This window comes from Pseudophryne corroboree, chromosome 6, assembly GCF_028390025.1.
Source record: "Pseudophryne corroboree isolate aPseCor3 chromosome 6, aPseCor3.hap2, whole genome shotgun sequence".
Classification (NCBI taxonomy): domain Eukaryota; kingdom Metazoa; phylum Chordata; class Amphibia; order Anura; family Myobatrachidae; genus Pseudophryne; species Pseudophryne corroboree.
The window spans coordinates 163,725,821-163,739,324 of NC_086449.1; the positions used below are offsets into that span (position 1 = coordinate 163,725,821).

Here is a 13,504-nt window from a genome sequence, read left to right on the forward strand (position 1 = left end):
AATTTTGTCCTTCTCATCAAGGGTACCTCTGGTTCGTGGTACAGAACTGTCAATATCAGTTTCAGACGATGCCGTTTGAATTATCCACGGCACCCCGGGCCTTTTTACCAAGGTAATGGCCGAAAAGATGTTTCTTCAAAGAAAAAAGGCATCTAAATTATCCCTTACTTGCACGACCTAAAAAGGGCAAGTTCCAGAGAACAGTTGGAGGTCGGAAGAGCACTATCTAAAGTAGTTCTTCGACGGCACGACTGGATTCTAAATATTCCAAGAATCGCAGCTGTTTTCCGACGATACGTCTGCTGTTCCTAGGGATGATTCTGGACACGGTTCAGAAAAAGGTTTTTCTTCCCGAGGAAAAAGCCAAGGAGTTATCCGACCTGTCAGGAACCTCCTAAAACCAGGAAAGGTGTCTGTACATCAATGCACAAGAGTCCTGGGAAAAATGGTGGCTTTTTACGAAGCAATTCCATTCGGCAGATTCCATGCAAGAATTTTCCAAAGGGATCTGTTGGACAAATGGTCAGGGTCGCATCCTCAGATGTACCTGCGAATAACCCTGTCGCCAAGGACAAGGGTATATCTTCTGTGGTGGTTGCAAAAGGCTCATCTATTGGAGGGCCGCAGATTCGGCATACAGGATTTGATCCTGGTGACCACGGACGCCAGCCTGAGAGGTTGGGGAGCAGTCACACAAGGAAGAAACTTCCAGGGGGTATGGACGAACCTGGAAAAGTCTCTTCACATAAACATTCTGGTACTAAGAGCAATCTAAAATGCTCTAAGCCAGGCGGAACCACTCCTGCAAGGAAAACCGGTGTTGATTCAGTCGGACAACATCACGGCGGTCGCCCATGTAAACAGACAGGGCGGCACAAGAAGCAGGAGTGCAATGGCAGAAGCTGCCAAGATTCTTCGCTGGGCGGAGAATCACGTAATAGCACTGTCAGCAGTGTTCTTCCCGGGCGTGGACAACTGGGAAGCAGACTTCCTCAGCAGACACGATATTCACCCGGGAGAGGGGGGTCTTCATCCAGAAGTCTTCCACATGCTAATAAACTGTTGGGAAAGACCAATGGTAGACATGATGGCGTCTCGCCTCAACAAGAAACTGGACAAGTATTGCGCCAGGTCAAGAGATCCACAGGCAATAGCTGTGGACGCACTGGTAACACCTTGGGTGTATAAATCAGTATATGTGTTTCCTCCTCTGCCTCTCATACCAAAGGTATTGAAGATTATACGGTGAGGAGGAGTAAGAACAATACTAGTGGCTCCGGATTGGCCAAGAAGGACTTGGTACCCGGAACTTCAAGAGTTGGTCACGGACGACCCGTGCCCTCTACTTCTGAGAAGGGACCTGCTACAACAGGGTCCCTGTCTCTTTCAAGACTTACCGCGGCTGCGTTTGACGGCATGGCGGTTGAACGCCAGATCCTAAAAGGGAAAGGCATTCCAGAAGTCATTCCTACCTTGATTAAGGCAAGGAAGGAAGTCACCGCGAAACATTATCACCGCATTTGGCGAAAATATGTCGCGTGGTGCGAGGATCGGAGTGTTCCGACGGAGGAATTTCAACTGGGTCGTTTCCTACATTTCCTACAATCAGGATTGTCTATGGGTCTCAAATTGAGATCTATTAAGGTTCAAATTTCGGCCCTGTCAATATTCTTCCAAAAAGAATTGGCCTCAGTTCCTGAGGTACAGACTTTTGTTAAAGGAGTACTGCATATACAGCCTCCTGTGGTGCCTCCGGTGGCACCGTGGGATCTAAAATGTAGTTTTAGATTTCCTCAAATCCCATTGGTTTGAACCATTGAAAAAGGTGGATTTTAAATATCTCACATGGAAAGTGACTATGTTACTGGCCCTGGCTTCCGCCAGGAGAGTATCTGAATTGGCGGCTTTATCTTATAAAAGCCCTTATCTAATCTTCCATTCGGATAGGGCAGAACTGAGGACTCGTCCGCATTTTCTCCCTAAGGTGGTATCAGCGTTTCACCTGAACCAACCTATTGTGGTGCCTGCGGCCACTGGCGACTTGGAGGACTCCAAGTTGTTGGACGTTGTCAGAGCCTTAAAAATATACATTTCAAGGACGGCTGAAGTCAGAAAATCTGACTCGCTGTTGTTACTATATGCACCCAACAAGTTGGGTGCCCCTGCTTCTAAGCAGACGATTGCTCGTTGGATTTGTAACACAATTCAACTTGCTCATTCTGTGGCAGGCCTGCCACAGCCTAAATCTGTTAAGGCCCATTCCACAAGGAAGGTGGGCTCATCTTGGGCGGCTGCCCGAGGGGTCTCGGCATTACAATTCTGCCGAGCAGCTACGTGGTCGGGGGAAAACACGTTTGTAAAATTCTACAAATTTGATACCCTGGCAAAAGAGGACTTGGAATTCTCTCATTCGGTGCTGCAGAGTCATCCGCACTCTCCCGCCCGTTTGGGAGCTTTGGTATAATCCCCATGGTCCTTTCAGGAACCCCAGCATCCACTTAGGACGATAGAGAAAATAAGAATTTACTTACCGATAATTCTATTTCTCGGAGTCCGTAGTGGATGCTGGGCGCCCATCCCAAGTGCGGATTATCTGCAATACTGTACATAGTTATTGTTAACAAATTCGGGTTATATTGTTAAGGAGCCATCTTTAAGAGGCTCTTTCTGTTATCATACTGTTAACTGGGTTTAGATCACAAGTTGTACGGTGTGATTGGTGTGGCTGGTATGAGTCTTACCCGGGATTCAAATTGCCTCCCTTATTGTGTACGCTCGTCCGGGCACAGTACCTAACTGGAGTCTGGAGGAGGGTCATAGGGGGAGGAGCCAGTGCACACCACCTGATCTGGTAAAAGCTTTACTTTTTTGTGCCCTGTCTCCTGCGGAGCCGCTATTCCCCATGGTCCTTTCAGGAACCCCAGCATCCACTACGGACTCCGAGAAATAGAATTATCGGTAAGTAAATTCTTATTTTTCACACAATTAGCAGCCTTACACATAGCCACAGTAGTGTTCCTTACACACAATGTCTCCAGTATAGTGCCAGATACACATAATGTGCAGTGCCAGCTACACATGACATGCCCCGCAGCAGTGCCAGCTACACATGATAGTGTTCACTTTTTAGGGCATGGTGCTGATCACAGGGAGGGCACATTTTTAAGTTAGGAGGGCAAAATGATGTACATACTGCTTGTTCCCATACCTATATGTCAAAGCATGGACAGTGCGCGCCGAAGGCGCGCAGCAAAAATTAAGGGGAGTTACTTCGTGGGGAAGGTACGTGGCCACATAATAGTGGCAATTTGCATTACACCACACAGTAGTGCTGCTAATACACACTGCACCAGGTAGAACCTCCTATACACTTTGCGCCAGGCACAGCACTGAGACACATTGCACCAGGGAGAGCACTGAGACACATTGCCTAGCCACAGACGCCTAGCGGGAACACTACATGACATGGCCCCCAGCAGTGCCAGCTACACGTGACATGCCCCCCAGCAGTGCCAGCTACACGTGACATGCCCCCCAGCAGTGCCAGCTACACGTGACATGCCCCCCAGCAGTGCCAGCTACATAAATGCCCCCACAGTGCCAGATAAATAAATGCCCCCACAGTGCCAGATAAATAAATGCCCCCACAGTGCAGATATGCCCCCACAGTGCCAGATACATAAGTGCCCCCACAGTGCCAGATACATAAGTGCCCCCACAGTGCCAGATACATAAGTGCCCCCACAGTGCCAGATATAAAAATGCCCACACAGTGCCAGATATGTCCCCACAGTGCCAGATATAAAAATGACCCCACAGTGCCAGATATGTCCCCACAGTGCCAGATATAAAAATGACCCCACAGTCGATATGCCCCCACAGGGCCAGATACATAAATGCCCCCAGTGCCAGATACATAAATGCCCACACATTGCCAGATGCATAAATGCCCCCAGTGCCAGATGCATAAGTGCCCACACAGTGCCAGATACATTATTGCCCCCCACAGTGCCAGATATTCCCCCACAGTGCCAGATACCTTAATGCCCCCAGTGCCAGATACCTTAATGCCCCCCACAGTGCCAGATACCTTAATGCCCCCCACAGTGCCAGATAAATAAATGCCCCCCACAGTGCCAGATAAATAAATGCCCCCCACAGTGCCAGATAAATAAATGCCCCCCACAGTGCCAGATATACCCACAGTGCCAGATACATAAATGCCCCCACAGTGCCAGATACATAAATGCCCCCACAGTGCCAGAAATGCCCCCACAGTGTCAGATACATAAATGCCCCCACAGTGCCAGATACATAAATGCCCCCACAGTGCCAGAAATGCCCCCACAGTGCCAGATACATAAATGCCCCCACAGTGCCAGATACATTAATGCCCCCTCACAGTGCACAGATAAATGTCCCCCCCCCCCCCCCCCCCCGCAGTGCCAGATAAATGAATGCCTCCCACAGTGCCAGATAAATGCCCCCCACAGTGCCACATATGCCCCCAGTACCTGCTGTGCCGAGGGAGGGGGAGTGCTGCTGGTAGTGCTGCTGTGCGCGCCGCTGTCTGTGCGCGCTGTGCGGCGCCGGTGTCTGACATCAGACGCCGGCGCCGCACAGCGCACACAGCGGCGGCGCACACAGCGGGAGCCGGGAGGACAGCAGGGGAGATCAGGGCCGGCTCCAGGCTCCGACATGGCGGCGCCAGCGCGCGGCGCCCTTTAAGGGTGGCGCCCTGCGCAGCCGCTCGAGTCGAACATGCCTCGAGCCGGCCCTGATATAGCAATATGTGCTGCAGGTTTTTTCTGAAGTGTCTCAATAGGGTTTATATAGCAACACGTGCTGCTAGTTTAATTCTGAAGTGTCTCAATAGGGTTTTTATAGCAACACGTGCTGCCATTTTAATCCTGAAGCCTCTCAATAGGATTTATATAGTTTAATAAACTATATAAACCCTATTGAGATACTTCAGAAATAAACTGGCAGCACATTAATGATATATAAACCATTCTGGGACACCTTCGCTTCAATCTGACGGCACATTTAAACTTAAAATGTGCTGTGAGATTGAAGCGAAGGTGTCCCAGGATGGTTTATAAGATACAATGTGCTGCCAGTTTAAGACACCTGCATACATATTACAATATGTACATCATTTTGCCCTTCTAAATTAAAATGTGCCCTCCCGAATCAAAAATGTGCCCTCCCCAAGGTCAGCACCCTGCCCTAATAAAATCCTAGAGTGAACACTATATACTTGATACAGTTTGTTTCTAGGCTGAATGTTCTAGATTGAACCATAACAATACTTATTACATGTATCTGATACTGGTAACATTTCCCTATCTTATTTGCAAAATAGCATTTTTTATGGGACTTCTTTATCTGTGGTGTATATTGAACAAGCCCAATGGGCGTTCTAGTGATTATTGCATAATATGGGAGTGTCCTCTCTAAGCGCATGCAATTAATCTAACAATCAGGACTCATTACAGTCCGAATAATATTTTGGTCCCTAAAATCCAGGTTATATCTGTAGGCAAGCAGACATGCAACAAAATTAAACAGAAAGATTTGATTGTTCTAGACTAATGTTGCAAGCAGCAGGTTGAGTGACAGTTAACGGTGTGGGGACCTCTGAATTTGTGACCCAGGAGTCTGCGCATGTGACGTATGATGCAGGGTTTGCTTGGAGAAATCCGACTGGATTTTTTGATGTTTGACCACAAAAAGAGCTTTCATGCATCCCGCCCAGTTGGGGCTCAGTCTCTGAGGCCGGTGGAGAGGGTGTAGTCTAGGGTGACTACACCGCTTCTGTCAGCCATGTATATATCTTTAAGGGTGATTAAGTCAAATTACCTAATTTAGCTAAGTAAACTGAGTAAAAACTCCAGATATCACAGGAACATAAACTTCCTAGTTTAATCTACTGTACATAACCTTTATTTGCATTTGTGCTGAGATGAGCCAGTATGGGGAATCCTGTACTGCACTAAGCAAATACGGAAGATGGTAAAAGGATTATTTGTGAGTATTTGTGATGCAAATGAGTAGCTACATAGTATTAAAACGTATGTAGTTTAATTCTTGTTGACAGAAATGTCTGGTCTGCTGTGTGACTTGATCTATGGGACAGTCTGAGACTATAGCCCCATATAATCCTCATAGTGCCAATATGCACCTGTAGGGGATAAAATAAATGCCTATTTGCTGACTTTCATGGGATTTTCAAGTATTTGTGTGTATTTTTGGTATATATTTCTGAGTCGCCAATCAAAATGTCAACACTCAGAATGGGGACCACGTTATGCTGAAGCCTTAATGCGGACCTGTTCATAATGCAATGTAGAGCATTTTAACAGTGTTGGATTTACAACTTCAAACACATTGGAAAATCCAACTCTGTTAAATTAGATTACTAACGGGCCTCACATTATAGCTGTGACTAGGCATCAGTCAGTTATACCACTTTCAGACAGAAAAGCCTGAATGTCCCGGCAAGTATGCCGGGACATTTTGCCGGGACCTGCCTGATTCTCCCCCCCCCCCCTCCTACCCCCCCTTTAACACAGACATGCAAATTACCGGGTCGACAATTTCGACCCGGTAATTTGCTGATCCACACGGGTGTTATGTCTTTGTGAAAGGGTCAATCCGAGTCTAAATTTCCATGTCGCCGACCCTGGTAGATTCCAGGGTTGAAGTCCCGGGAATTTCTACCCGGGTCAACCCCTTTCAAATAGAAAAAGGACCCGTGTGTTTCATGAAATTACCGGGTGGAACTGCTTCACCCGGTAATTTCAGTTTGTCTGAAAGGGGTATTACAAATTAGCAACTTGCTCATAACCACTTTGCTCACAATTTACAAATCTAATCCATACAGTTTATGAAGATGTCAAGACCAAAATATAGTACCTTGTTAAAACCTTGTTTAAAAAAAAAAAAAAAAAATTGCTACTAAACAAAAGTAACCATTTTATTGTATAAACGATATAACACGGATATTTTGTCTGTCTGAAGATTTAAAAACTTCCATAACGTCTCATTTTAAGAGCTAGATATCTTCGCTGCTAATTTTTCACAGTATCACATTCATACCTCTTTTCTACTAAGTCCCAGGTATGAGCCAGGATTTGAAACACTGTTCCCAGCCAAGTCAGACCCTGGATTTAAGGCCCCCATACACTAGAGCACAGGTTCTCAAACTCTGTCCTCAGGACCCCACACGGTGCATGTTTTGCAGGTCTCCTCACAGAATCGCAAGTGAAATAATTTGCTCCACGTGTGGACCTTTTAAAATGTGTCAGTGAATAATGAATACACCTGTGCACTTGCTGGGTTACCTGCAAAACATGCACTGGGTGGGGTCCTGAGGACCGAGTTTGAGAACCACTGCACTAGAGCAAGGTATCGCATGTGATGCCTCCTCAACTCCCCACCAGCTGCCGGCAGCTCCTGAGCTTCACTGACAATGTGCTAACGTTAGATCGCATGCAATCTAATGTTACGCATCCTCATTGCAAACGACAGTGCCAGATCTTACCTACTTAAAGCCCTTCTTACGACCCTTGGGAGCGCGCCACAGATCGCAAGTGTAAGTGGACAACACACGATGTGGTCCACTCATTCGTGATAGGTCAGCCTGATGCATTGATATCGTGCCAAAAGGCATGGTATTGCTCTAGTGTACCCTATTCCCACTGCTGCATTGTCCTGAGATATTCCTGAGTCGGTGCCGTTCACACAGCACACATGGGTGCAGTCTTCTGGTCAGGACCCTGGGGTGTGGCTTCTGTCCTGTTAGGCCACACCTGTTCATTGATGGCACTCCACGTCATGCTGGTGGTGAGCCCAGGACTGTGGCAGCTGCTTGGCTGCCCCCAGCCTCCATCTCTGTGCACTGCATCCATTCACTTTCACCAGCACCACTGCTCAGTGTGGGGCAGAGAAGCTGCAGCAGTAACAGATTGTCCCCCAACCTCCCGACTGCCCGTTGGATACTGGTTGGGTCTTCCCATGCTATAAACAGGTCCCGGGTTGGATGATCTTGGTTACCCGTTTACAGTGCACTGCACCCTTACCTGGGTCGAACTCTGTAAGCTACGTGGGTTAGATTCCCGGGTCAGTGGACCTGGTTTTTGGAGCCTTTTCCACTGAGCAAAAACTTCTCTGCTGGCTAAAATGCAGTGTAGCTCTGTATGCGAGTTCTACGTCTATTTTCTACATAATTGCTCATTTGCTGGTCCTATTATGATAAGAGTGCATATATTGAACTATAGAAAATATGTGCCACATGTCAACCAGACTCATTTTCACCAGTTTTGTTACTCTGGGACAGATGTGTTAAATCTTCTAAAGAAGAGATGTGTTGAAGCTGTCCATAGGAATCAATCAGCTCCAAGGTATAGTCTATGAAGTAAATGCTATAAAATGATAGCTAGAAGCTGATTGGTTGATGTGAGCTATTTGTATCAGTTAGATGGTCTGATAAATCCCACCCCCCACCCTCCTCGTATTCTGATTTTTCTCCTTCTTAATAGCCTTTGGTTTGTTTAGTGCTATTAATTATCTTCCTACCTATCTGTAACTGGTTACACATACTGTATAGTAGTACTACAAATATTTTTCTTGAGGAAAAACATTTTTAAAAAGTCAATATTTGCCTACACTGGCAACTTTAATATTTTGATCATTCATCTCCACTAATGGGATCTGTCACCCAATCATGATGGAGAACCATCGACCTCGCTGACGTACTGACTTCTAGTGAATCGATGGACTTGCATCCTAATGACTATTGGTTTATCCCACACAGTGGCTGCCTCCCTTGTTCTGTAATGACTGCTTTTGTGGCACTTTGCTTGGTTGTATCTGTGTGTGCTTTTCCAAATCTACAGTGCTGTATGTGATCCTGTGACCATGGGCTCTGCGTACATTAGCAAACCAATATGTTGTATGTTTACTCTTTCTGTGTCGCTAATTAAATGTTGAAGTAAGAGAATCTATCCCGGTTGTAAAATTTTATTTTCCTCTATTATTGCAGTTGCCATCTGCCTGAAACGTTGCAGTGTGCCATTAAGAAGATACCATGGCAGCAGTAAGTACTAATCTGTCATATGCTAACAAATGTCTTTATCAGAGTGGCTGTAAATGGGGTGCGTTGCTTGCACTTGATAGAAAGTTTACTCTCCTATCTAAACTGCTGATACTGAACCTTACACTCTAGATCAGGCATGTCCAAACTGTGGCCCTCCAACTGTTGAGAAACTACACATCCCAGCATGCTCTGACACAGATTTAGCATTCTCTGACAGGAAAACTGTCAGGGCATGCTGGGATATGTAGTTCACAACAGCTGGAGGGCCGCAGTTTGGACATGCCTGCTCTAGATCACCAGCTTTGATTTGGACGGGATCCGGTCTGAAGGTCGACACTGTCTAGGTTGACAATGTTTAGGTCGACAGGAATGGAAGGTCGACAGGGCTTCTAGGTCGACAGGTCAAAAGGTCGACATGAGTTTTTTTTTTTTACTTTTTCATACTTAACGATCCACGTGGACTACGATTGGAACAATAATCTGTGCCGAGCAAAGCGGTAGCGGAGCGAGGCACCTTACCCGAAGCGAGCCATGCGAGGGGACATGATGCACTAATTGGGGTTCCCGGTCACTCTACGAAGAAAACGACACAAAAACAAACAAACCTCATGTCAACCTGTTGACCTTCCATCCCTGTCGACCTAGTGACTGTCGACCTAAACATTGTCGACCTAGATACTGTCGATTTGATGATCCGCACCCGATTTGGACAACCACTTACTTGCGATTTAGATCTGTAAAGTCTTGATTTTATTACTGGAATGTATATTGAAAAGGAAGCAGCCACCCAAAAGATTAAGCACTGTACAGCTGGAAGTAAATTGTGCTGCATACTACTTATACTGTGTGATGGGAGAACTGTATTGGCGTCTGTTATGCAATAGACTGCCTACAGCACTGCATACCCTCCAACTGTACCTTTTTGGCAGGTACAGTACCTTCAAGGCAACACACTAAATGCGATCCACCATATTGTAGGTCAGGGATGGGGAACCTTCGGCCCTCCAGCTGTTGTTGAACTACACATACCAGCATGCCCCGCTACAGTTCTGCTATTTTGCCATGCTAAAACTGTTGCAGTGCATGCTGGGATGTGTAGTTCAACAGCTGGAGTGCCGCAGGTTCCCCCATCACTGTTGTAGGTAATCAGTGAATGGCTTATAGCTTATGTGAGTACTCCATCCTCCTCTGTACCCTAGATGAGTCTGATAATAATTTGCCAAATAATTTATCAGTCTTGTTGGTGAATGTGTTTGGAAGTTGTGCAGCAGAAAAAACATTGTTTGAGGATACCTTTTAAACCACCTCCATTCCAGGAGAAGTGATCCAGGTGATGGGCCAGTGTTCCATCCAAATTGGATAACTATATAGGTGGCCAGGCATAGATCCCCGGATCTTGCCCACTTGGGCTGAGTGGCAGGATTGGTCCAGGAATGCCAGCAACAGTTTACTTTAAAAGGAAGAAGTTCGCTAATGCTGCCCACATCAATATTTCTCTAACGTCCTAGTGGATGCTGGGGACTCCGTAAGGACCATGGGGAATAGAAGGCACTTTAAGAAAGAATTTGGATATTGGTGTGCTCTGGCTCCTCCCTCTGTCCCTCCTCCAGACCTCAGTTTGTGTCTGCCCGGACGAGCTGGGTGCTACTTAGTGAGCTCTCCTGAGCTTGCTAAAAAGAAAGTATTTTGTTAGGTTTTTTTATTTTCAGTGAGTTCTGCTGGCAACAGGCTCTCTGCTACGTGGGACTGAGGGGAGAGAAGCAGCCCTACTCACTGAAGATAGGTCCTGCTTCTTAGGCTACTGGACACCATTAGCTCCAGAGGGATCGTACACAGGATCGCACCCTTGGTCGTCCGATCCCGGAGCCGCGCCGCCGCCCCCCTCGCAGAGCCAGAAGACAGAAGCCGGTGTCAGAAGCAAGAAGACTTCGAAATCGGCGGCAGAAAACTCCAGTCTTCATATGAGGTAGCGCACAGCACTGCAGCTGTGCGCCATTGCTCCCACACCAACCCACATACTTCGGTCACTGTAGGGTGCAGGGCGCAGGGGGGGGCGCCCTGGGCAGCAATAAGAGACCTCTTGGCAAAACTGGGCATATATACAGTTGGGCACTGTATATATGCATGGGCCCCCGCCATATTTTTACACAGGAACGCGGGACAGAAGCCCGCCACTGAGGGGGCGGGGCTTCTTCCTCAGCACTCACCAGCGCCATTTTCTCTCCACAGCTCCGCTGAGAGGAAGCTCCCCAGGCTCCCCCCTGCAGAATCACGGTAGAAGAGGGTAAAAAGAGAGGAGGGGACGACATAATTTTGTCGCAAAAACAGTATATACAGCAGCTACTGGGTTAACACTAAGTTACTGTGTGATTCCTGGGTCATATAGCGCTGGGGTGTGTGCTGGCATTCTCTCTCTCTCTCTCTCTCTCTCTCTCTCTCTCTCTCTCTCTCTCTCTCTCTCTCTCTCTCTCTCTCTCTCTCTCTCTCTCTCTCTCTCTCTCTCTCTCTCTCTCTCTCTCTCAGGCCTTGTGGGGGAACTGTCTTCAAATAGAGCATCCCCTGTGTGTGTGTGGTGTGTCGGCATGTTTGACGAGGAAGGCTATGTGGAAACGGAGCGGGAACAAATGAATGTGGGGTCGCCGCCGACACCCGATTGGATGGATATGTGGAAGGTTTTAAATGATGATGTTAATTCCTTGCATAAAAGGTTGGATAAAGCTGAAGCCTTGAGACAGTCAGGGTCTCAACCCATGCCTGATCCTATGTCGCAGAGGCCGTCAGGGTCTCAGAAGCGCCCACTATCCCAAATTGTTGACACAGATATCGACACGGATTCTGACTCCAGTGGCGATGATGCAATGAAAGATGTGCTGCACATCACAGAGGAAACCCCAGTCCCTGACAAGAGGGTTTATATGTATGGGGAAAAAAGGCAAGAGGTGACCTTTCCCCCTTCACTTGAGTTAAATGAGTTATGTGAAAAGGCTTGGGAATCTCCAGATAGAAAACTGCAGATTTCCAAACGGATGCTTTTGGCGTATCCCTTCCCGCCAACGGACAGGCTACGCTGGGAATCCTCCCCTAGGGTGGACAAAGCTTTAACACGCTTATCCAAGAGGGTAGCGCTGCCGTCACAGGATACGGCCACCCTAAAAGATGCTGCTGATAGAAAGCAGGAGGGTATCCTGAAGTCCATTTATACTCATTCAGGTACCTTACTAAGGCCGGCGATTGCGTCGGCCTCGATGTGTAGTGCGGTAGGGCTCTAGAATAAATGCAATGTCGATTTCTGCCAGAAGGGTCCTATGGACTCGGCAATGGACATGCGATGCCGACTCAAAAAGGCACATGGAGGTTTTACCTTACAAGGGTGAGGAATTGTTTGGGGACGGTCTCTCGGACCTGGTCTCCACGGCTACGGCTGGAAAGTCAAATTTTTTGCCATATGTTCCCTCACAACCTAAGAAAGCACCGTATTACCAAATGCAGTCCTTTCGATCACAAAAAGGCAAGAAAGTCCGAGGTGCGTCCTTTCTTGCCAGAGGCAGGGGTAGAAGCTGCACAATACAGCTAGTTCCCAGGAACAGAAGTCCTCCCCGGCTTCCACTAAATCCACCGCATGACGCTGGGGCTCCACAGGCGGAGCTAGGCCCGGTGGGGGCGTGTCTCCGAAATTTCAGCCACAAGTGAATTCACTCCCAGGTGGATCCCTGGGCTATAGAGATTGTGTCTCAGGGATACAAGCTGGAATTCGAAGAGATTCCCCCTCACCGTTACCTCAAATCGGCCCTGCCAGCTTCCCCCTTAGAGAGGGAAATAGTGTTAGCTGCAATTCACAAATTGTATCTTCAGCAGGTGGTGGTAAAGGTTCCCATCCTTCAACAGGGAAGGGGTTACTATTCGACCATGTTTGTGGTACCGAAGCCGGACGGTTCGGTCACACCCATATTGAATTTAAAATCCCTGAACATATACCTGAAAAGGTTCAAGTTCAAAATGGAATCGCTCAGAACGGTCATCGCAAGCCTGGAAGGGGGGGATTTTTTGGTGTCTCTGGACATAAAGGATGCATACCTTCATGTCCCCATTTATCCACCTCATCAGGCGTACCTCATTGGGGTTCCAGACGTTGCCGTTTGGTCTCTCCACGGCACCGAGAATATTTACCAAGGTAATGGCGGAAATGATGGTGCTACTGCGAAAGCAGGGGGTCACAATTATCCCATACTTGGACGATCTCCTCATAAAGGCGAGGTCCAGAGAGCAGTTGCTGATCAGCGTAGGGAAGTGTTGCAACAGCACGGCTGGATTCTAAATATTCCAAAGTTGCAGCTGATTCCTACGACGCGTCTGCCCTTCCTGGGCATGATTCTGGACACAGACCAGAAGAAGGTTTTTCTCCCG

The 13,504-nt window shown here is 47.5% G+C and overlaps 1 protein-coding gene across 1 annotated transcript in view; it reads left to right on the plus strand.

The window, feature by feature from the left end:
* The window catches only part of ANXA4 (annexin A4), a 77,450-nt gene that overhangs the window by 13,306 nt on the left and 50,640 nt on the right, over positions 1 to 13,504 (plus strand). Inside the window, exon 2 of the mRNA XM_063932078.1 lies at positions 9,047 to 9,100. Within this exon, the coding sequence (XP_063788148.1) occupies positions 9,092 to 9,100 (9 nt within the window). The 5' untranslated portion in view covers positions 9,047 to 9,091. The remainder of the gene's footprint in view (positions 1 to 9,046; positions 9,101 to 13,504) is intronic.